General features: G+C 46.7%; 2 protein-coding genes across 2 annotated transcripts; one reads left to right on the forward strand and one right to left on the reverse strand.

The window, feature by feature from the left end:
* The first annotated feature begins 3175 nt into the window (after positions 1 to 3175).
* On the forward strand, positions 3176 to 5257 carry LOC123105586 (remorin 4.1). The gene is made up of 2 exons (XM_044527675.1): positions 3176 to 4039; positions 4796 to 5257. Exons 1-2 carry the CDS (start codon positions 3305 to 3307, stop codon positions 4985 to 4987), a joined length of 927 nt encoding a protein of 308 aa, XP_044383610.1. The 5' UTR covers positions 3176 to 3304; the 3' UTR covers positions 4988 to 5257.
* Positions 5258 to 6226: 969 nt separating this feature from the next.
* LOC123105585 (mitochondrial Rho GTPase 1) lies at positions 6227 to 12074 on the reverse strand. The gene is made up of 14 exons (XM_044527674.1): positions 11710 to 12074; positions 11451 to 11583; positions 11182 to 11328; positions 10733 to 10909; positions 10363 to 10614; positions 10035 to 10103; positions 9823 to 9878; positions 9525 to 9606; positions 8599 to 8810; positions 8439 to 8505; positions 7833 to 7945; positions 7270 to 7420; positions 6955 to 7141; positions 6227 to 6629 (listed from the first exon to the last, which is right to left on the reverse strand). The coding sequence occupies exons 1-14, from the start codon at positions 11916 to 11918 to the stop codon at positions 6556 to 6558; spliced, it is 1929 nt and encodes a 642-aa protein (XP_044383609.1). The 5' UTR covers positions 11919 to 12074; the 3' UTR covers positions 6227 to 6555.
* Positions 12075 to 15483: the final 3409 nt, after the last annotated feature.

Raw genomic sequence — 15483 nt, forward strand, 5'->3', positions numbered from 1 at the left:
TTCCGGATGAAGAGAGTACTACGTACCATGTTAGAAAAGGAGTAGATAGAAAAGACTAGTAGTTGTTAACCTCGCTATCGGGCTAGCTGTGAACCCAGCGGAACCAGCTGGTGACCGACGGTGACTACTCCCGTCGACCGCAACGTCTCTGCTAAACAAACCACTTCCCCGCATATTCCTCCATTTTTAACCCAGGAAGCTTTCCAGCATACGAAGCCATCGCCGAGGTCGACAGCCATGGAATGGACGTAAGCCGTGCATCAGACGCAGCGTAGACGTCGCCCGGTGGACATGCCCCGCCCCGCGCGCGCACACCCAGGACGCAGCGCGTACCGCCCCCGTGCTACGTCCGTCCGTCCGTCCGTCCGTTGGTCCTCGGCGACAGCGGCCGCGGAGCAGCTGCGTGCATGGCGCGGCCTGGCTGCATGCCGATGCCATGGAACCTTTGGGAGGGCAGAGCGGGTGGGCTGGTCGTGGCTCTTCCTCTCTTATCCGGAGGATCGGAAAGCGACGGCGCGCCGGCCGGTCGCCGCCTCGCGCCACCACCCGTCCTCCTCCACGTCGAGCAGGACCATGCCTGCACTGCACGCTGATTACACTACAGCGTCAGCGCTTATTTCCAGCGTTAGTTGGCTAATCCCGTCGAGTTCTCGACGATTGCTCCGTGGCTAGCTCCGTTAGATCGATGCAGGTTTAGTCGAGGACAGCGCGTACGTCAAAGACAAGGAAAAACCCGGGCCATGACAAGAACGATCACCTTACTCTATCGCTTAGCTTGGCGCCAAGTTTATTTAAAGTTGTGTGGCCTTGGATTAATGCAGACACCCGTGATCAATCCGCACACGAACACCCGCTTTGCTTTGCTTTGCTTTGGGTTGGAGTGGAGTGGCTGACATAACAGGCAGAGCTAGCATACATGTCCATTACGTACACACGTAACGTACGTGGCTAAAACTTGCTGCGCCTAAAAATGGCGACGAGACTTCGTGAAACGCGGGGACGATGTGTGTTCCGACGTCACGTCACGCACCACGGAGTACGTACATCATCGCTCGTCGGGAGCCTATCCATCCGACCGATCTCGATCGAGCTCCCAACATTTCCAGGACACACCGGGGAGCATCTTTCCATCTTCTCTCCTCATGTGGACGGACCCTGCTGCTGCTACGCGACAACAACCTGGGCTATGGGCATGGCACGCCACAAATATCTCGAGTACACAACAGGGACTTGCTCGACTGATTATCTAAACCCATGACACTGTCGTGTGAGTAGTGGACGTGGATTACCAAAGCCCGGGCACACAAATTTACAGTCTACACGGCTACACCAAGCTATAAAGTTGCAAAATTCTCACACAAAAGTTGTTTGTTCTTGGCATTACAGTCTTCTCCTTGGTTGTTACACTACTCACACACCCACGGCCCACGGGGCTAGTACTACACAGCTGTGAGTCAACTCCAAGATGCATGCATGCATGCATGCATCAAGAAACAAACATGCATTCGCGTGTCCATTCCCATCTCGATTTCAAATTAAACAAGAGCCCACTCGCGATATCGCCAATCTCCATAGCGCACCGGCGCACGCGCGCCCAAAGCCCCACAACTTTTCTTTCAATCAAAGGGAAAAAAGATATTGGGGGGATCCTAGACCAGCAAGTGATTTTTTTTTCTAATGAGCAAAAAAAAGGTCCTGCTATAGCCGGAGCCAGAAATTAAAGATTAGGGGGTCAAATGACACAAACTTTAAATTACATGGGCCAAACTACACTAATGCATGTATTATTATCTAAATTCTACACTGTTCGTTGCTATATTAGTATCAAATCAGTGATGTTGGGGGGGGGGGGGGGGGGGGCAGGGCGCCCTGCTGGTCCTCCCTATCTCCGCCACTAGCTATAGCCTATAGCTTCGGCGACTGTTTTCTCTTTCCAATTCCAACTTCAATCCATTTCACCCGGACTTCTTCTTCCTCCTCCCGACGGGCACCGCTCCTGATCCTACTTGCCTCAGGAACCTATCAACGGTTTGCCTCCCTCGGTGGCGACGTCGTGGCGTGTCTCTGGCGAGATCGCTAGTGACACCGCAACTGTCTCAAGCTTGGCTTTTGTCTAATCCAAGCGGTGGTAAAAAAACGTACATAACGCCCCCCCCCCCCCCCTCTCCTCATACAACGTCATTGGATTGAGCTCTAGATTATGCTGCTCCTCTCGGCAATGCCTCCTATCTAGGCGAAATGGACCAAATCAAGAAGAAAGAATCAGTTCGGCGGAAAAATAGGAATTATATTATCAACGGAGACCCAAAAGAGGTCTAGGGGTCCTCCCCCCCTCCTCCCGTCCATCCTCCTTCGCCAATAGATCGTCGATCGGTGGGAGTCGTAGTTTCCTCTCTCGAGGCATTAGTTAGGCCTCCGTCTGACTGTGGCGAGACTATGGTGTCACCGCAGGCGTGGAATCCACCTCCCCTCGTTCCGGTGATGCTTCTTCGTATTGCTAGGAGGCGTGTGGAAGATGGTGTGTCCTAAGATCTTATTCTTCGGGTCTGGTGTTTCTTTTGCAGGTTTGTCTCGGTTGCGCTATCCTGCAGAGCACATAACGTGTCTATACGTCTTGATCCGCCGGCTCCAGTTTTGATCGGCGAAGGTTAACCAGACTCCGCCTTGTCAAGGAGTGTGTGAGATTTGTGTTCTCTGGCTCCGTCTGACCGGAATTGGGGTCTACAAGCCCTCTCAACCATCTTCTTCTTCATAGCGGCAATTTGTTACACAAACTGCGGCCGCCGACGTCTTCAAATCAACATCGATGACTTGTCGGGCGCTACTTTTATAAGCTTTTTTGGGGTTTAAACAAGTTTGCTCCGATGAAATAGGGACCTAGAGGGGGCAAGGGGCTTTGCTCAGCAAGGGTGTCTTTGTACACCATAGTGTCAAAGAAACGTCTTACATTATCGGACTGAGGGAGTACTTTATAGTTTACATACTGTCTTTGGACTTTTAAAAAAAAAATAAGAACAAGGCTTAAACGAACATTCGCAGCTGCCCCCGCGACACGTACGTGTCATCCGCCGGTACGCGCCACGGGAGACAAGCCAGCCCCCACCTGCCATCGCCTTCGCCTCACCCACACCCGGGACAGATGGACGGATGAACGGACTGATATAACCACACCCCATCACCCACACACACCACCACACCGCGCACTGACACAGCAAGATCGAGTCAGTCAAGAGGGCGAGGCGTGCACTGCTGGTCCTCCTCCTCCCGCGCATGGTGCCCCGTCCCCGCCGGCCGGCGCCGACACATGTTGCATGAGCGGCACGCACCACCCTCCGCGTCCGACGACGAGGACGATGCCCTAGGGGCCAACGACGAGGAGGGCACTCTGGTGACCACCACCGCCAGCACCACCAACACCACCTTCCACGACGTCGACGAGGTGATCGAGGTGCGCGAGGTCCACCCCCTGTCGCCGCCGCACCCGCCCTTCACGCCGCCCACGCGCACCCTGTCCGCCGCCTCCACCGCCTGGGACAGCGCCAGCAGCCACCGCTCCGTCACCTCCGAGGAGCAGTTCATGACGATGAGCCGCGAGTTCACCGCCATGGTCGCCGCCGGCGCCGGCACCGGGGCGGCCAACAGCAACCCCAACAGTAACAACAGCAACAGCAACCACCACCCAGGCGGCCCCTACGACGGCGGCCCCGACCAGCTGACCAGCATCGGCGAGGACGAGCTGGAGGAGCACAACCCGCTGGCCATCGTGCCGGACAGCGGCCGCCCCTTCGCCACGCCGCCCAGCAGGAGCGGCGGCAGCAGCGGCAGGGCGGCGCGGCTCGACCTTGAGGTCGTCCCCGCGGCCGGCCCGCCGGTGGAGGCGAGCCAGGTGAAGAAGGAGGAGGTGGAGACCAAGGTGTCGGCGTGGCAGACGGCGGAGATCGCCAAGATCAACAACCGGTTCAAGAGGGAGGAGGTGGTCATCAACGGCTGGGAGACGGAGCAGGTCGACAAGGCGTCCGCCTGGCTCAAGAAGATTGAGGTAATCATCACTACTACATGAACAACAAGATCCTTCAGATTCTGATGAAAATCTACTGTGGAATCCTACTTGCTTTGAGCTTAATTTGCATCTAGCATCATCTTTCCTTGCAACCGAGAAAACAATTCTCCAAGCTTCACAGCACTCCTGTCAATTCAAGAAAGAAAAGTAGTAGAGCATGACAAATTAATACAGCAACTAAATTGCCCAAAATTAGCACATGAGATTAGGTAGACCATCGATGGTTGATGCAATCAGCACATGAGATTTGTGCACACTGATTAGCGAGCTGATTTTTTTTCTCCCAGATAAAAAGGAAGTTCCTACGCCTAGCAACACTAATACAGTACCCCTTTTGAGTAGAATAGTGTAAATCTATTCTTGCTTTGAGAAAAGGTATATGAATCTCCAAGATAATTAATTAGATAGAGGTGTTACATCAGAGCGTGGCTGTCTCAATTGCCCCTTTTCTTGTGGGTGAGTGCATGTGAACATCAGTTCGTTTTACAGCTCAATCATGCAACTTTCTGCGCCAAAAGGGAGACTGTGTACCTGTGAGATTATCATGGACCGTTAGCACGTTCATCTCACGGCGATAGGACTGTTCTATGAGAGTGGCGGCCTTTGTCCGGGAGAACCACTAGTAGTGCATGTGAAAATCATGCTTGCTTGCTGTCCAGTTAGTGTATCCTATCTGAATGTTCATCTCGGTCACCTTATGTCTAACTGTGATGGATCCCACGACCACGCGTGCAGAGGAAGCTGGACGAGCAGCGCGCCAAGGCGGTGGAGAAGACGCAGAACGACGTGGCCAAGGCGCGGCACAAGGCGGAGGAGAAGCGGGCGTCGGCGGAGGCCAAGCGGGGGCTCAAGCTGGCCAAGGTGCTGGAGCTGGCCAACTTCATGAAGGCCGTGGGCAGGGTGCCCACCAAGCGCTCATTCTTCTAGCCCGCCGGCCTCCTCAACTGGAGAATCCTACGTATGTGTTTTTGCCTATAGGTCGTAAAGGGCGTGTGCTGCTGCATCCGATCGGCCGGGAAACCTAATTGTAAAAAGGATTTGAAACCTGCTGCTGCTGCCTCCGTTGTATACTGGCCGCCGGTGGCGATCACGGATCACACGGTGGCGCTTTTTTGTTTGGCTTGTATATGCACGCAAAACTGGTGTGAAGATGGAATGAATAGTGTGTTTGCCACAAACCTGCAAACATTCAGAGCATTTGTTCATATGTGACACTGCTGGTGTGGATCTTTACCTTCTTCATTCAGTTCTGTATGTATATATCTAGCTGAAAGTCGTCGTGGTCCTTCTAACGCCTATCAAGAGAGAACCAACAAGTTGCATCAATGGCTGATGGAGACGACTGTTACTTGCCCTTGCACACACCCAGGATCAGGCAACAAGATGACCCACACCCTTGTGTGTTCCAACGAAGACGGCCTAGTTTTTCAGTGGTGGACAACGTGCTGCCCGTCGATAACGAAGTGCACGGTGTCCAATCTTGGATTTCTTAGTTCTGCAGCGACTTTATTATTATTAGTCTTCCAGCTACAGAGTCCGACCTTGGCTCGCGTTTTGTTTTCTGTTCTTGAGATTTTGGGGATTTGGCTTGCGTTGTCTGAACTCGAGCTGGCACTTTTGGCCACAAAAAATAATGCTGGGCACTGTGCGGCCGTCGAGTAGGCATCATGGTGAGCGATGAGGAACCTGCGCCGCACGTCACCGCATTCGCCATTTCCATTTCCCTCGTGACAAGGCCGGTTAGTGGAATCATCATTTTATTCTATCTATCTATCTATCGCCTGAATGGCGAAAGCGACCCCGTGCCTGTGATTGACCCAACTAGACGAGGGAGGGAGGGATGGGCCTTGTCTGGCATCGACACGAGTCCGTGGCTGTAGGCATCAGGCGCTGCCCGGATCCCGCTGGCGCTTACCGGAGTCCAGACACAGCCGACGCTGACGGCCACCGTGCGCGACGGGTTTCTTTCGACGTGCCAGGCTAATCGAGACCACGATCGACGGAGACATGGAGGAATGTAACCAGAGAACTCGTCAGTTTATTCCAACTCCTATGGGCGTAAACGACCGACCATTACTTTTAGCATTCGCTCTGAAAGAGATATAACTCTGCCTAAGCAAAACAAACTGAATAGAACTACGAATGAAATCAATAAAAGCACACACAAAACAAAAATGCATCCTTAACGCCAACATAAATAAACATATAAAATGTTCAGAGGAGATGAAAAAGAAAAATGTGGACAAAAATTTAGGACAGTGATGAAATTCTAACAGAGCAAATCAAGTCATGACAGTCTTTTATCAGCTAAAGAATCTAACAGAGCCTGATGACTGCCGTACATTATACCATCCGAAACTCAAACACGCACTAGTACAAGTTATCTTTGATGACGCAACTGTACATAAACATCAAGCTAGACGATCCACTTCATCGACGATGAACCTGCCTGTTGCACGTTATTTCCCGGCGACTGCCCGGGAGGGAGGGGGGCTTCATGACGACGAGTTCCTCCTAGCCGCATAAACCCTGTACGCGGCTACCCCCACAACACCTATAGCAGCTCCAACTGCAGAGTATTAGAATATAAGTTAGTACTTGAAGGGCGCTTTGCTCCACCTATCATCATGCTCCACACCCACGAATGCATGTTCAAGTAAAGGTCTAAAGGCATACAAAATTGTAATTGAGTAGCAGCATTTTGTCAAATGCGAGCTATCATGCCCGTTGACTCGATTCCCTATGGAACCCACCATACCTCTAAATCGACCAATTGATTCACATTGTTATGGACTTCTTAGTATTTTATTGAGATGATATTTGGTTAAATGCGGATTTAGCTACTGACTACTAGTAAGAAAAGATTTGTGACAAGATCGTGGGGTTTGACTTGCCTGAAACAACCATGAGGGAACGGTTCAGAAGTTGACGGTATTGCCTGCGTGATTTACCAGCTTCAGTCTCTGGGATGCTCAAATGGGGCCGCTGTGCTGCGTGAACTATTCGGCAGAAAATGCTGTTCAAGTCTTTCAATTTCACACTGATGGGAATTGGTGTTTCAATTCCCATGTCTTGGCTCACCTGAAATTAGATAGATTTATGATTACTCTGTAACAAACATAAACAACTAGACTATCCATGGATTCTAATCCATTCACCAACTACAATGGTAAATTTAAAATGTCAAACGAAATGGTATTGGAGCTTACTCTGGTTGATTCCTGTAGAGCCACTGGAGATTGATCAAGATCGTCCTTAGCAGCAACTATCAGACAAGGGACTTCATAACCAGTGTTTTCTCCATGTGAAGCCACTTGCACAAGCAAATCTCTTGCTCTTTGCCAAGAAAATTCATCACAGCTGCCATTTTAAAGGTGTCACATAAGGAAATTTATGTAATATTGAATAATACGTCAGAGTAAGATATACCAGGATAAGCAAGATTTTCAACTGTCATCTGTACCGTTTACATAACCAGATGAATAGTTGAACCAATTAAAGGTAATCAAGGATCAAAGAGATTCATTTTTTACTGACCAAGAATCATTTATTTGATATGGCCAGTAAGCTATTGTGTAACTGAAATCAGATTGCAATACATGAATGAACTAAGTTCATGAGATCTTGCAAATAGCATAGAATGGTAAACCTAGTTTCCTTCCAAAATGGGCCATCAAAACCATTGAGAACAATTCAAAAATTGCCAGCATATATATGACACAAAGCAGAAAACAGTACAATAAACAGGAAAATAGCTCGGCAGAATGGATACCTATCGTAAACAAAGACTGCCACATCACAGGGTGCCAAGGATTCCTTGTTGTTTAGCAATGATCTGACATCACCTTCAGGAATCTCCCGCAGCACAAGTGTTTTTCTAGTCCCCTTCAATAAAACAAAGATATAATGAATCTGATATGAACATTGCAGAGTAAGAGTAGAAAAGCATCATTACAGATTACCAAGAATTAGAAAATGATAAATCTCAAAGCTGCACTCCGCAGTCAAATTAGAAACTGCTGAAGTTAATGTCACCCTATCGTCTCCACTAGACCATCACATATGATTTCTGGAAGGCTCTCTCTCTCCCTCTTCCATGTCCACCAAAAATGAAGATGACGAGAGGGAAAGGGCAACATTGAACTACTGTACATGCCATTGGCAGAGAAAATTTGGGTTGTCTTAATTTCTGTCACTATACTCGCGTGAAGTCTTGCATCATTAAGAATAGAATTATCATTTATCAGAATGTTTGCGGCAAACCGGTCGCTGTTAGTTGGCAGAGCATCAGTAAGAATAGAATTATCATTTATCATTAAGAACATGCCATTTATCAAAAAGTGCAAGCAGAATACAAACATAAATTTTGACTACTTACATCAGATGGTTCAACAGTATTTGCGGCAAACCGGTCGCTGTTAGTTGGCAGAGCATCAGAAGGTTGCCTGCAATGAAGATAACAAGTGAAATGGAGTTCCAAAAGGAATAAAGATGGTATGAAAATTCATGGAGTAAATACAGAGAAATGCATCAAATACCTTCCAAGGAATGATTGTAGCAATGCAGTCTTTCCGGCACCTTTGGGACCAAAAACATAGCACTGGAACACATTTCTTTGAGTCTGCTGCTTTTTACGGTCCACTCGTCTTTTCCTCGTGATGGTGAATGCTGAATTAAAATCACCTGAATAGCCGACATATACAAGGTTCGCGAAACTATTTGCTGGATCTAGAAGTGTCATAAGAGCCCACTGCAATTGTAGGAGATACTAGTCAGCAAAGGAAAATCAACCGGTAATCTAGTAAGAAAGAATATCACCATAATACACACAGGTGTTTTGTCTACAGGTTTCTAAGCACGTGTCCACAAGATTAAACTGGTGTAGATATGCATGTAAACATAAAAAACACTACACTAACACTAAGAAAAGGTTTTCTTGCCTGGAAACGTTCCACATGTTTTTCAAGGCACGCCACTAAATACTATGCATCTTAATCATAACAAGCACAACACTCCTAAAAGATTTCTATCCCATTTTTAGTTGGTTTATGTTTCTTATGTGTTCGATATAGTATATATAATCTCTTCTGTGGATTCGTTTGCATATGACGAACTAAGATGGGTGCAGTAATTCATATTCCCTCCATCCCAAGATAAGTGTCTCAACTCTAGTACAACTTTGCAAGTGTCTCAACTCTAGTACAACTTTGTACTGAAGTTAGTACAAAGTTGAGACACTTATTTTGGGATAGAGGGAGTACAATGGTTACAACAAACTATTGGGCTTTCTCAGAGATTAACTGAGCTCATTGAATGGTACAAGACAGTCAGAACATGAATAAAAAGATATGAGATCCGAATAGAGCATTAGGCTGTTGAATCCAACCAACAAAACAGCAACCAACGGGCAGCGTTAAATATTATTGCACACAAACAGTGTAGCACAAAGGGAGTGAGAGAATACCTTAGAAAGAAATCCTTCAAGTGATAGCCCACCCAAGACATTCCTTTCAGCGCAGTCTTTATATAGATCAGAAGTCCATGGGCTGGAATAATGATATGTGAATGATAAGCAGAGACAAATGACTAAATAGACTAAACTTGAGAACCATTTAACAAAAGTAAAACAGATGCCATCAAATCTAAGATAAAGTAATACAGGGTTACTAACAATATGAGTAAATTATGTAAATTACAACAAATTGTCTCCAATTGTGTCAAACTAGGATTAAAATTACCCTTTCTTTTAGTAAAGAACTTACTTTTCAGGTGCAGTTGAAAAAAGATCATCCAACTCAGAAGGTAGCAAAGCTTCGTCCTGGATTTGATACATAAACACATTTTCAGAAATGCTCCAACACATAAGTTTTTTACTGATAAGATTAGAATGAAAATGCCAAGAATAACAAAGGGCACAGCAATATTTAACATTGAGGATAAAAAACAATTGTGACGATCAATACATTAGACTTACATTATCTATGTCAAACATGTTGAATATTCCTTTCAAGTAATCAATCACTTCATTTGTCAATTCCACCGTCTGTAACAAAGATAGTGATATGACTTTAGTACCAAAGAAATATTAGAGACCAAACGTATGGCAAATATAAAACACATAGGTAAGTGGCTAGTGAAGCTAGGATTGCAGATACCCAGCATACAATTGAAATCAACTATCAACTTACACGTAAGCCATTATAAGAACAACTTTACACTAAAATATATGTGCACTTAAAAATTGGTCTAGCTTCAACTGACAACAAAATGTGAATAGCTGACAGTAATCAACAGAACATTACTTGATCAGGAGCTCGCTTGACTGACGTTGGAATGAAGTCATCTCTAAGTTTGATTTCATTATCATAACCAAATTTCCTCAATACTGTCCATGTAGTTTCCAAACGACCTTTCTCAATAAAAAGAGCATGAAGGAAAAGGAACCCAGTCAATGTAAGGCCGCTATCATTTACGCCTTCAGGCATCTTCTCTTGAACAACTCTCTTCACGCCTGAAATTTCAGTAGGCTGGAGAGGAGCACTGAAACATCTGACCTGCAAAGCAATGGAAAGGAATTTTAGTACCACCATACATAGAAGAATGTCAATAAAAGACACTAGTCAGCCTCATGTTAATATAAAGGAAGAATGGGTAGCCTGAGTGAATACAAACCTGAAAGTCATTGAGCTCCACATCACTGAGAGCTCCATCCCTGTCGTGGTCACATAGAATGAATATCCGCTTCAAAGCCCTCACACAGCGTGGCTTTAGAGATTGCGCCTCTTGATCAAATAGAGGAGCTGTGGGGTGAAGCACTGCCTTCTGGGCGTAGTAGAAGACCTCAGGCACCTGCGGTTCATAAACTATCTGTTTAGTAAAACCTACTCGAGCATAGTATCTAGAATTCTAACACAACAATCAAATTATCAACTGCATAGTTGAATTAGTACTCAATCAAATTATAAAAATGCAATGTTGGAATATTAGGCGAGGCTGAGCAGCTGCTGGCATCAGCATTTTGATCATTCTAGTTTCATTCGTTGTGAACAATCAACGATTTGACATAATGAAAGTGTTACCAATATTGCCTAGATACAGAGACAAGAGGGGGTCTTCCTCACCTGGATCTGGCGAAGCGCGGAGCACTCAATGCAGGTCTCGATCTCACGGAACGACTGCATGATGGGCGCCATCGTCTGCTCAAGGCTGTTCTGCTGGTCGTCCCTCAGGTCCAGCTTACACCCCACCACGATGACAGGCGCCTTCAACTGCGCAATCACAGAAACATTGGACAGCACAGATCAACACGGGCAACCCAGGGTAAAATCACCAACCATGGCGAGCCCAAGGCTGCGGCAACCACTAACCAAGCCATAGAGCCCGAGATTACCTGGATGCGCCTGAGCTCCGGGAGCCAATAGGAGCTGAGCCGGTCGAGCGTGGAGAGCCGGTCGCAGGCGTAGGTGAGCACCACCGCGTCCGCCGCCTGGCACTCGGCGATCAGCTTCGGCTTCTGCTCGGGGCTGCAGCGCGCGCGCACACACACACACGCACACGAGGACGACGGGGTCAACACCAAATCAATCAATCCGCGACGGAATCGTCAAATCTGAGGCGGGGCGGAATGGGATGGGGGATGGGGGGAGGACCTGGAGGAGGTGTCGACGATGGTGATGGGGACGCGGTCGGGGAAGTAGTCGGCGGGGAGGCGGGTGTGGGGCATGACCTTGGGGACGTTCTCGGGGAACTGCTCGGTGGCGACGGCGACGACGAGGCTGGACTTGCCGGTGCCGGGGTCGCCGATGACGACGACGCGCACGCCCGGCCGGCCCGCCAGGTTCGCCGCTGCGGCAGCCATGGTCGCCGCCGCCTCCTCCTCCTCCTCGGGGCTAGGGTTTTGGGGGATTTGGGCGCGGCTGTGTGGCGTGGAGTGTCAGGCGGTGGGGCCGGAGGGGATGGTGGCCGGTTCGGTCTTATGGTGGACGCGACGGAAGGATTGATCTGGTTCCTCCTTGGTTGCTTCGGCTTGGAGGAGACGCAAAGAAAGAAAGAAAAAGAAAAGAAAAGGCGATGGAACCAGCGACCGCAACACAGAGACGTCGTGCTTGCTCGCTCGCTGGCTTCGGGCCTGCGAGGGCTCGTGAATGATGCGTGGTTGAACCTTACATGGGCCGGGTAATGACTTTTTTTTGGAACGGTTTTGCTAATTTTTCAAAAAGAAAATGCTATTTTGTCAGATGGCACGCAACGCAAACAACCGTGTGATACAGTGGCGGAGGACCGTGTATGGCTAGGGTTGGCGGTCGCCCTACCTCGGTTTGCCCGGTGCAGGCAGGGTGCAAGACGGCACATCATCATGGCGGCGTTGCCTGTGGCGTACGTTCTTTTTTTCTCTACTCTTATTGCTTTCTTCATCATGAGCCGACTGACACTGTTTGTTTTGCAAGAGCTAATGCCCATCGTCGTTTTCTTTGCCCCCTCCCCCCTCCTTTGCTTATTATCATGTGGACACGTTGCCCCATGATGCTTTATTAAGCTTACGGAGGGAAGTCTGAAGCATCACATGCAACAAGCGAGCCAGGACACCAATTCCTTCACTGACCAATAATGTGCCACAAACCATCTTCATTTTCATCATTACTTTTTTTTCTTTCTAAAAGGCTGCTAGAGTTTTGTTGTAAGCATCACCGGCTAGAAAATGGTGATCTACGAGTGTGGAAGAAAAGGAAGGGATGCCCAGGGGTGGTGAAAACTTCGTGGTGTGGACACTCTCTACATAAGTCAACTTTGGACTGCGGTACTCATCATTCTGTAGGGCCATCTACCCTCTTGCTAGTTGCTCCTATATTTTGCATTGGCAATGCATGGCCGGCAAATGCCAAACACACGCCAGGATTGTCGGATCGTCTCGCGCTACGATTGTCATTGCCTAGGTTCACAAGACGATTTAATGTTGTGTTTAGTCGAATATCGTAAGAACCATTCGAGTCAAACTTACCTTCATGACACTTTGAGTAATGCATTCAAGTGGTGAGCCACCCCCCCCCCCCAATGATTGTTCAAAAAAATCCTTGTTGTAACGTCGTCCATCTCCCGGCTCGCATAATTACTTCCATGATTTGCTGACATATGGCTTCCTGTGTCTTCTTAATGTTCATTTCCATTCTCTCCATATACAGAAAATTTCTTCCATCCTAGTTTTCACGACAACCATATATTATGAGCTTTATACTTAACCATCAATCAAATAAAAACTGATGACCATAGTTCCATAACCATTTCATCAACAAACATAGGCTTTCCCGTGGTTTGTGATCTACAAATCCAATATTCCAGGTTAAACCAATTACTTGGGCCAATAATTTGGAGATTCCTGCTTTTGAGAAATTAGATTGAGTGCTAGTTTCAACTGAGTGGGATGTGTTGGGTTGAAATTAGAGCTCTCTGATCTGATCATGCAGCATTGCACTTGAATACTAAATTCAACCTCCACATAGTGATATCTAGATTTGAGACTTGTTGGCTAGAGATGGAAGGTTTTAAGGAAGAGGTGGTGAGAATCTGGATTGCTCCACCCTGGTGTGTACATTATATTGATAAATGGCAAACGGAAGCTAGGAGGCTTGGGAGACATTTCAAATGGTGGCATATTAATGTTGAAGGGGTTTTCAGAAATTTGAAAAGAAAAAAAATCAGGCAAGCTGGACGAGTTGGATAGTAAAAGTGAAACATGTCCCCTAACCATGGGAGAAAGAGAGCTTAATATGTTTTTGGATACTACACTAAAAAAGCTGCTCAAAGATGATGAGCTTAGATGGAGGCAAAGAGATCATGAGAAGGATTTGAAAGAAGATGATGAGAATACTAGATACTTTTAATTGAAAGCTACTACAAGGAGAGAAAAAACTATATTTGTGTCTTGCATGGAGATGGAATGGAAATTTCTAGAGAAGCATACTTGGTTACACATGTCATTGATTTATAATGATTTGTTTGGTGAACCTGAGATCACTGTTGTCAGTATTGATGGTTTGGTCTATTCCCAACTGAATGACGAGGAAGTTTTTTCAACTGGAGAGTTTAGTACGGAGGAGATTAAGAAGGTGGTGTTTGGGCCTAAACATAACAAGGTAGTTGGGCCTGATGGGCTACATGTTGAATTTTATAGAGTTTTGGGATGTGGTCAAGTGTGACTTGAATGAATTGTTTGACGCTTTCCATAGAGGAGAGCTGGAGATTGAGAGACCGGTTCATGGTATCATTGCACTCATACCTAAGGTATTGGATGTGGACGTGATACTGAATTTTAGTCCAATATGTGTTGCTCAGTGTTAGTTATGGAATACTAACAAAGTTAGTGACTATTTGGAAGACTATAACAAAGCCTGCTTTTAAAAACAAATCTTGATGATCAATTGTTTCTAATCTTTACTATCTTTCAAAAATTCTGGAGCATATTGTAGAGAAACCAAGACAGAAGAGAAACTGAGGTTGGAGTGTTGAAGATCAAGGAGGTGTTGCGTGAGACGTTTGCCAGAGTTCATTGATGGAATCCTCTGGTTAGGATGGTCTACAGATGATTCTACCTTGGCATGCTCCTGATTGCAACATTTTTATCGATGAAACTTGATGTATATTTACTGGTCTGTGATTTTCTAGAGCTCATGTATGAGTGTTGCGTCATGTTTGTTCTGCCTGCGCGCAGCTGGCTCTGGTAGTTGCATGTACATGCCTACGGGATTAGCTACATGTTTTGTATCTTTCTATTTCTCATACTTACTTTACAGAACTGTGGTGTTAATTGATGAGGAGGCTCATTTTTTCTAAAATCATTTAAACCAATAATATACGAGTCATATGTCATCGAAGCTCTACATCTGAAGCTTAATTTCTACACCACCTTAATGATTATTCATTTGCCGGAACGAATAATCATTAAGAAACACCTTGAAAATCTAGTACAAATTCAACACTGCAATTTGTGTGACACATAATTCACACCGCCTGTCAAACTGATGGTCAAATTTCTCTCGGAAAAAGAAAATGATGATCAATTTTGAAGCTTAAAATGACTGTCGTGTATAAACCAAGCAAATATTATTACTATTGTTGCTGTTGTTGTCGTCATCGTGGACGTCGACCATACACATTTAAATAATGCTGTCACCATTTCCGAGTTTGAGAAAAGAAACAGTATGAAGAAAGATAAGATAAGCCATCATTCCCGAGTTCGAAAACAAACAAACAAAAAAGATGAGCCATCGGTCGTTAGTCATTCCCTAGGAAATGAACAAGCGATACAGCCATGGCCAAGTCAACATCGATCGAAGGGTGGGCCTGTTGTGGCGGCAACACCTGGGACCCCGATCTGATCTGCCGTGAGCGACCGTGCGACACGGCCGCGCCTCCCACTTTTTGCGCTC

The sequence above is a fragment of the Triticum aestivum genome, chromosome 5A (assembly GCF_018294505.1).
Source record: "Triticum aestivum cultivar Chinese Spring chromosome 5A, IWGSC CS RefSeq v2.1, whole genome shotgun sequence".
NCBI classification, from domain to species: domain Eukaryota; kingdom Viridiplantae; phylum Streptophyta; class Magnoliopsida; order Poales; family Poaceae; genus Triticum; species Triticum aestivum.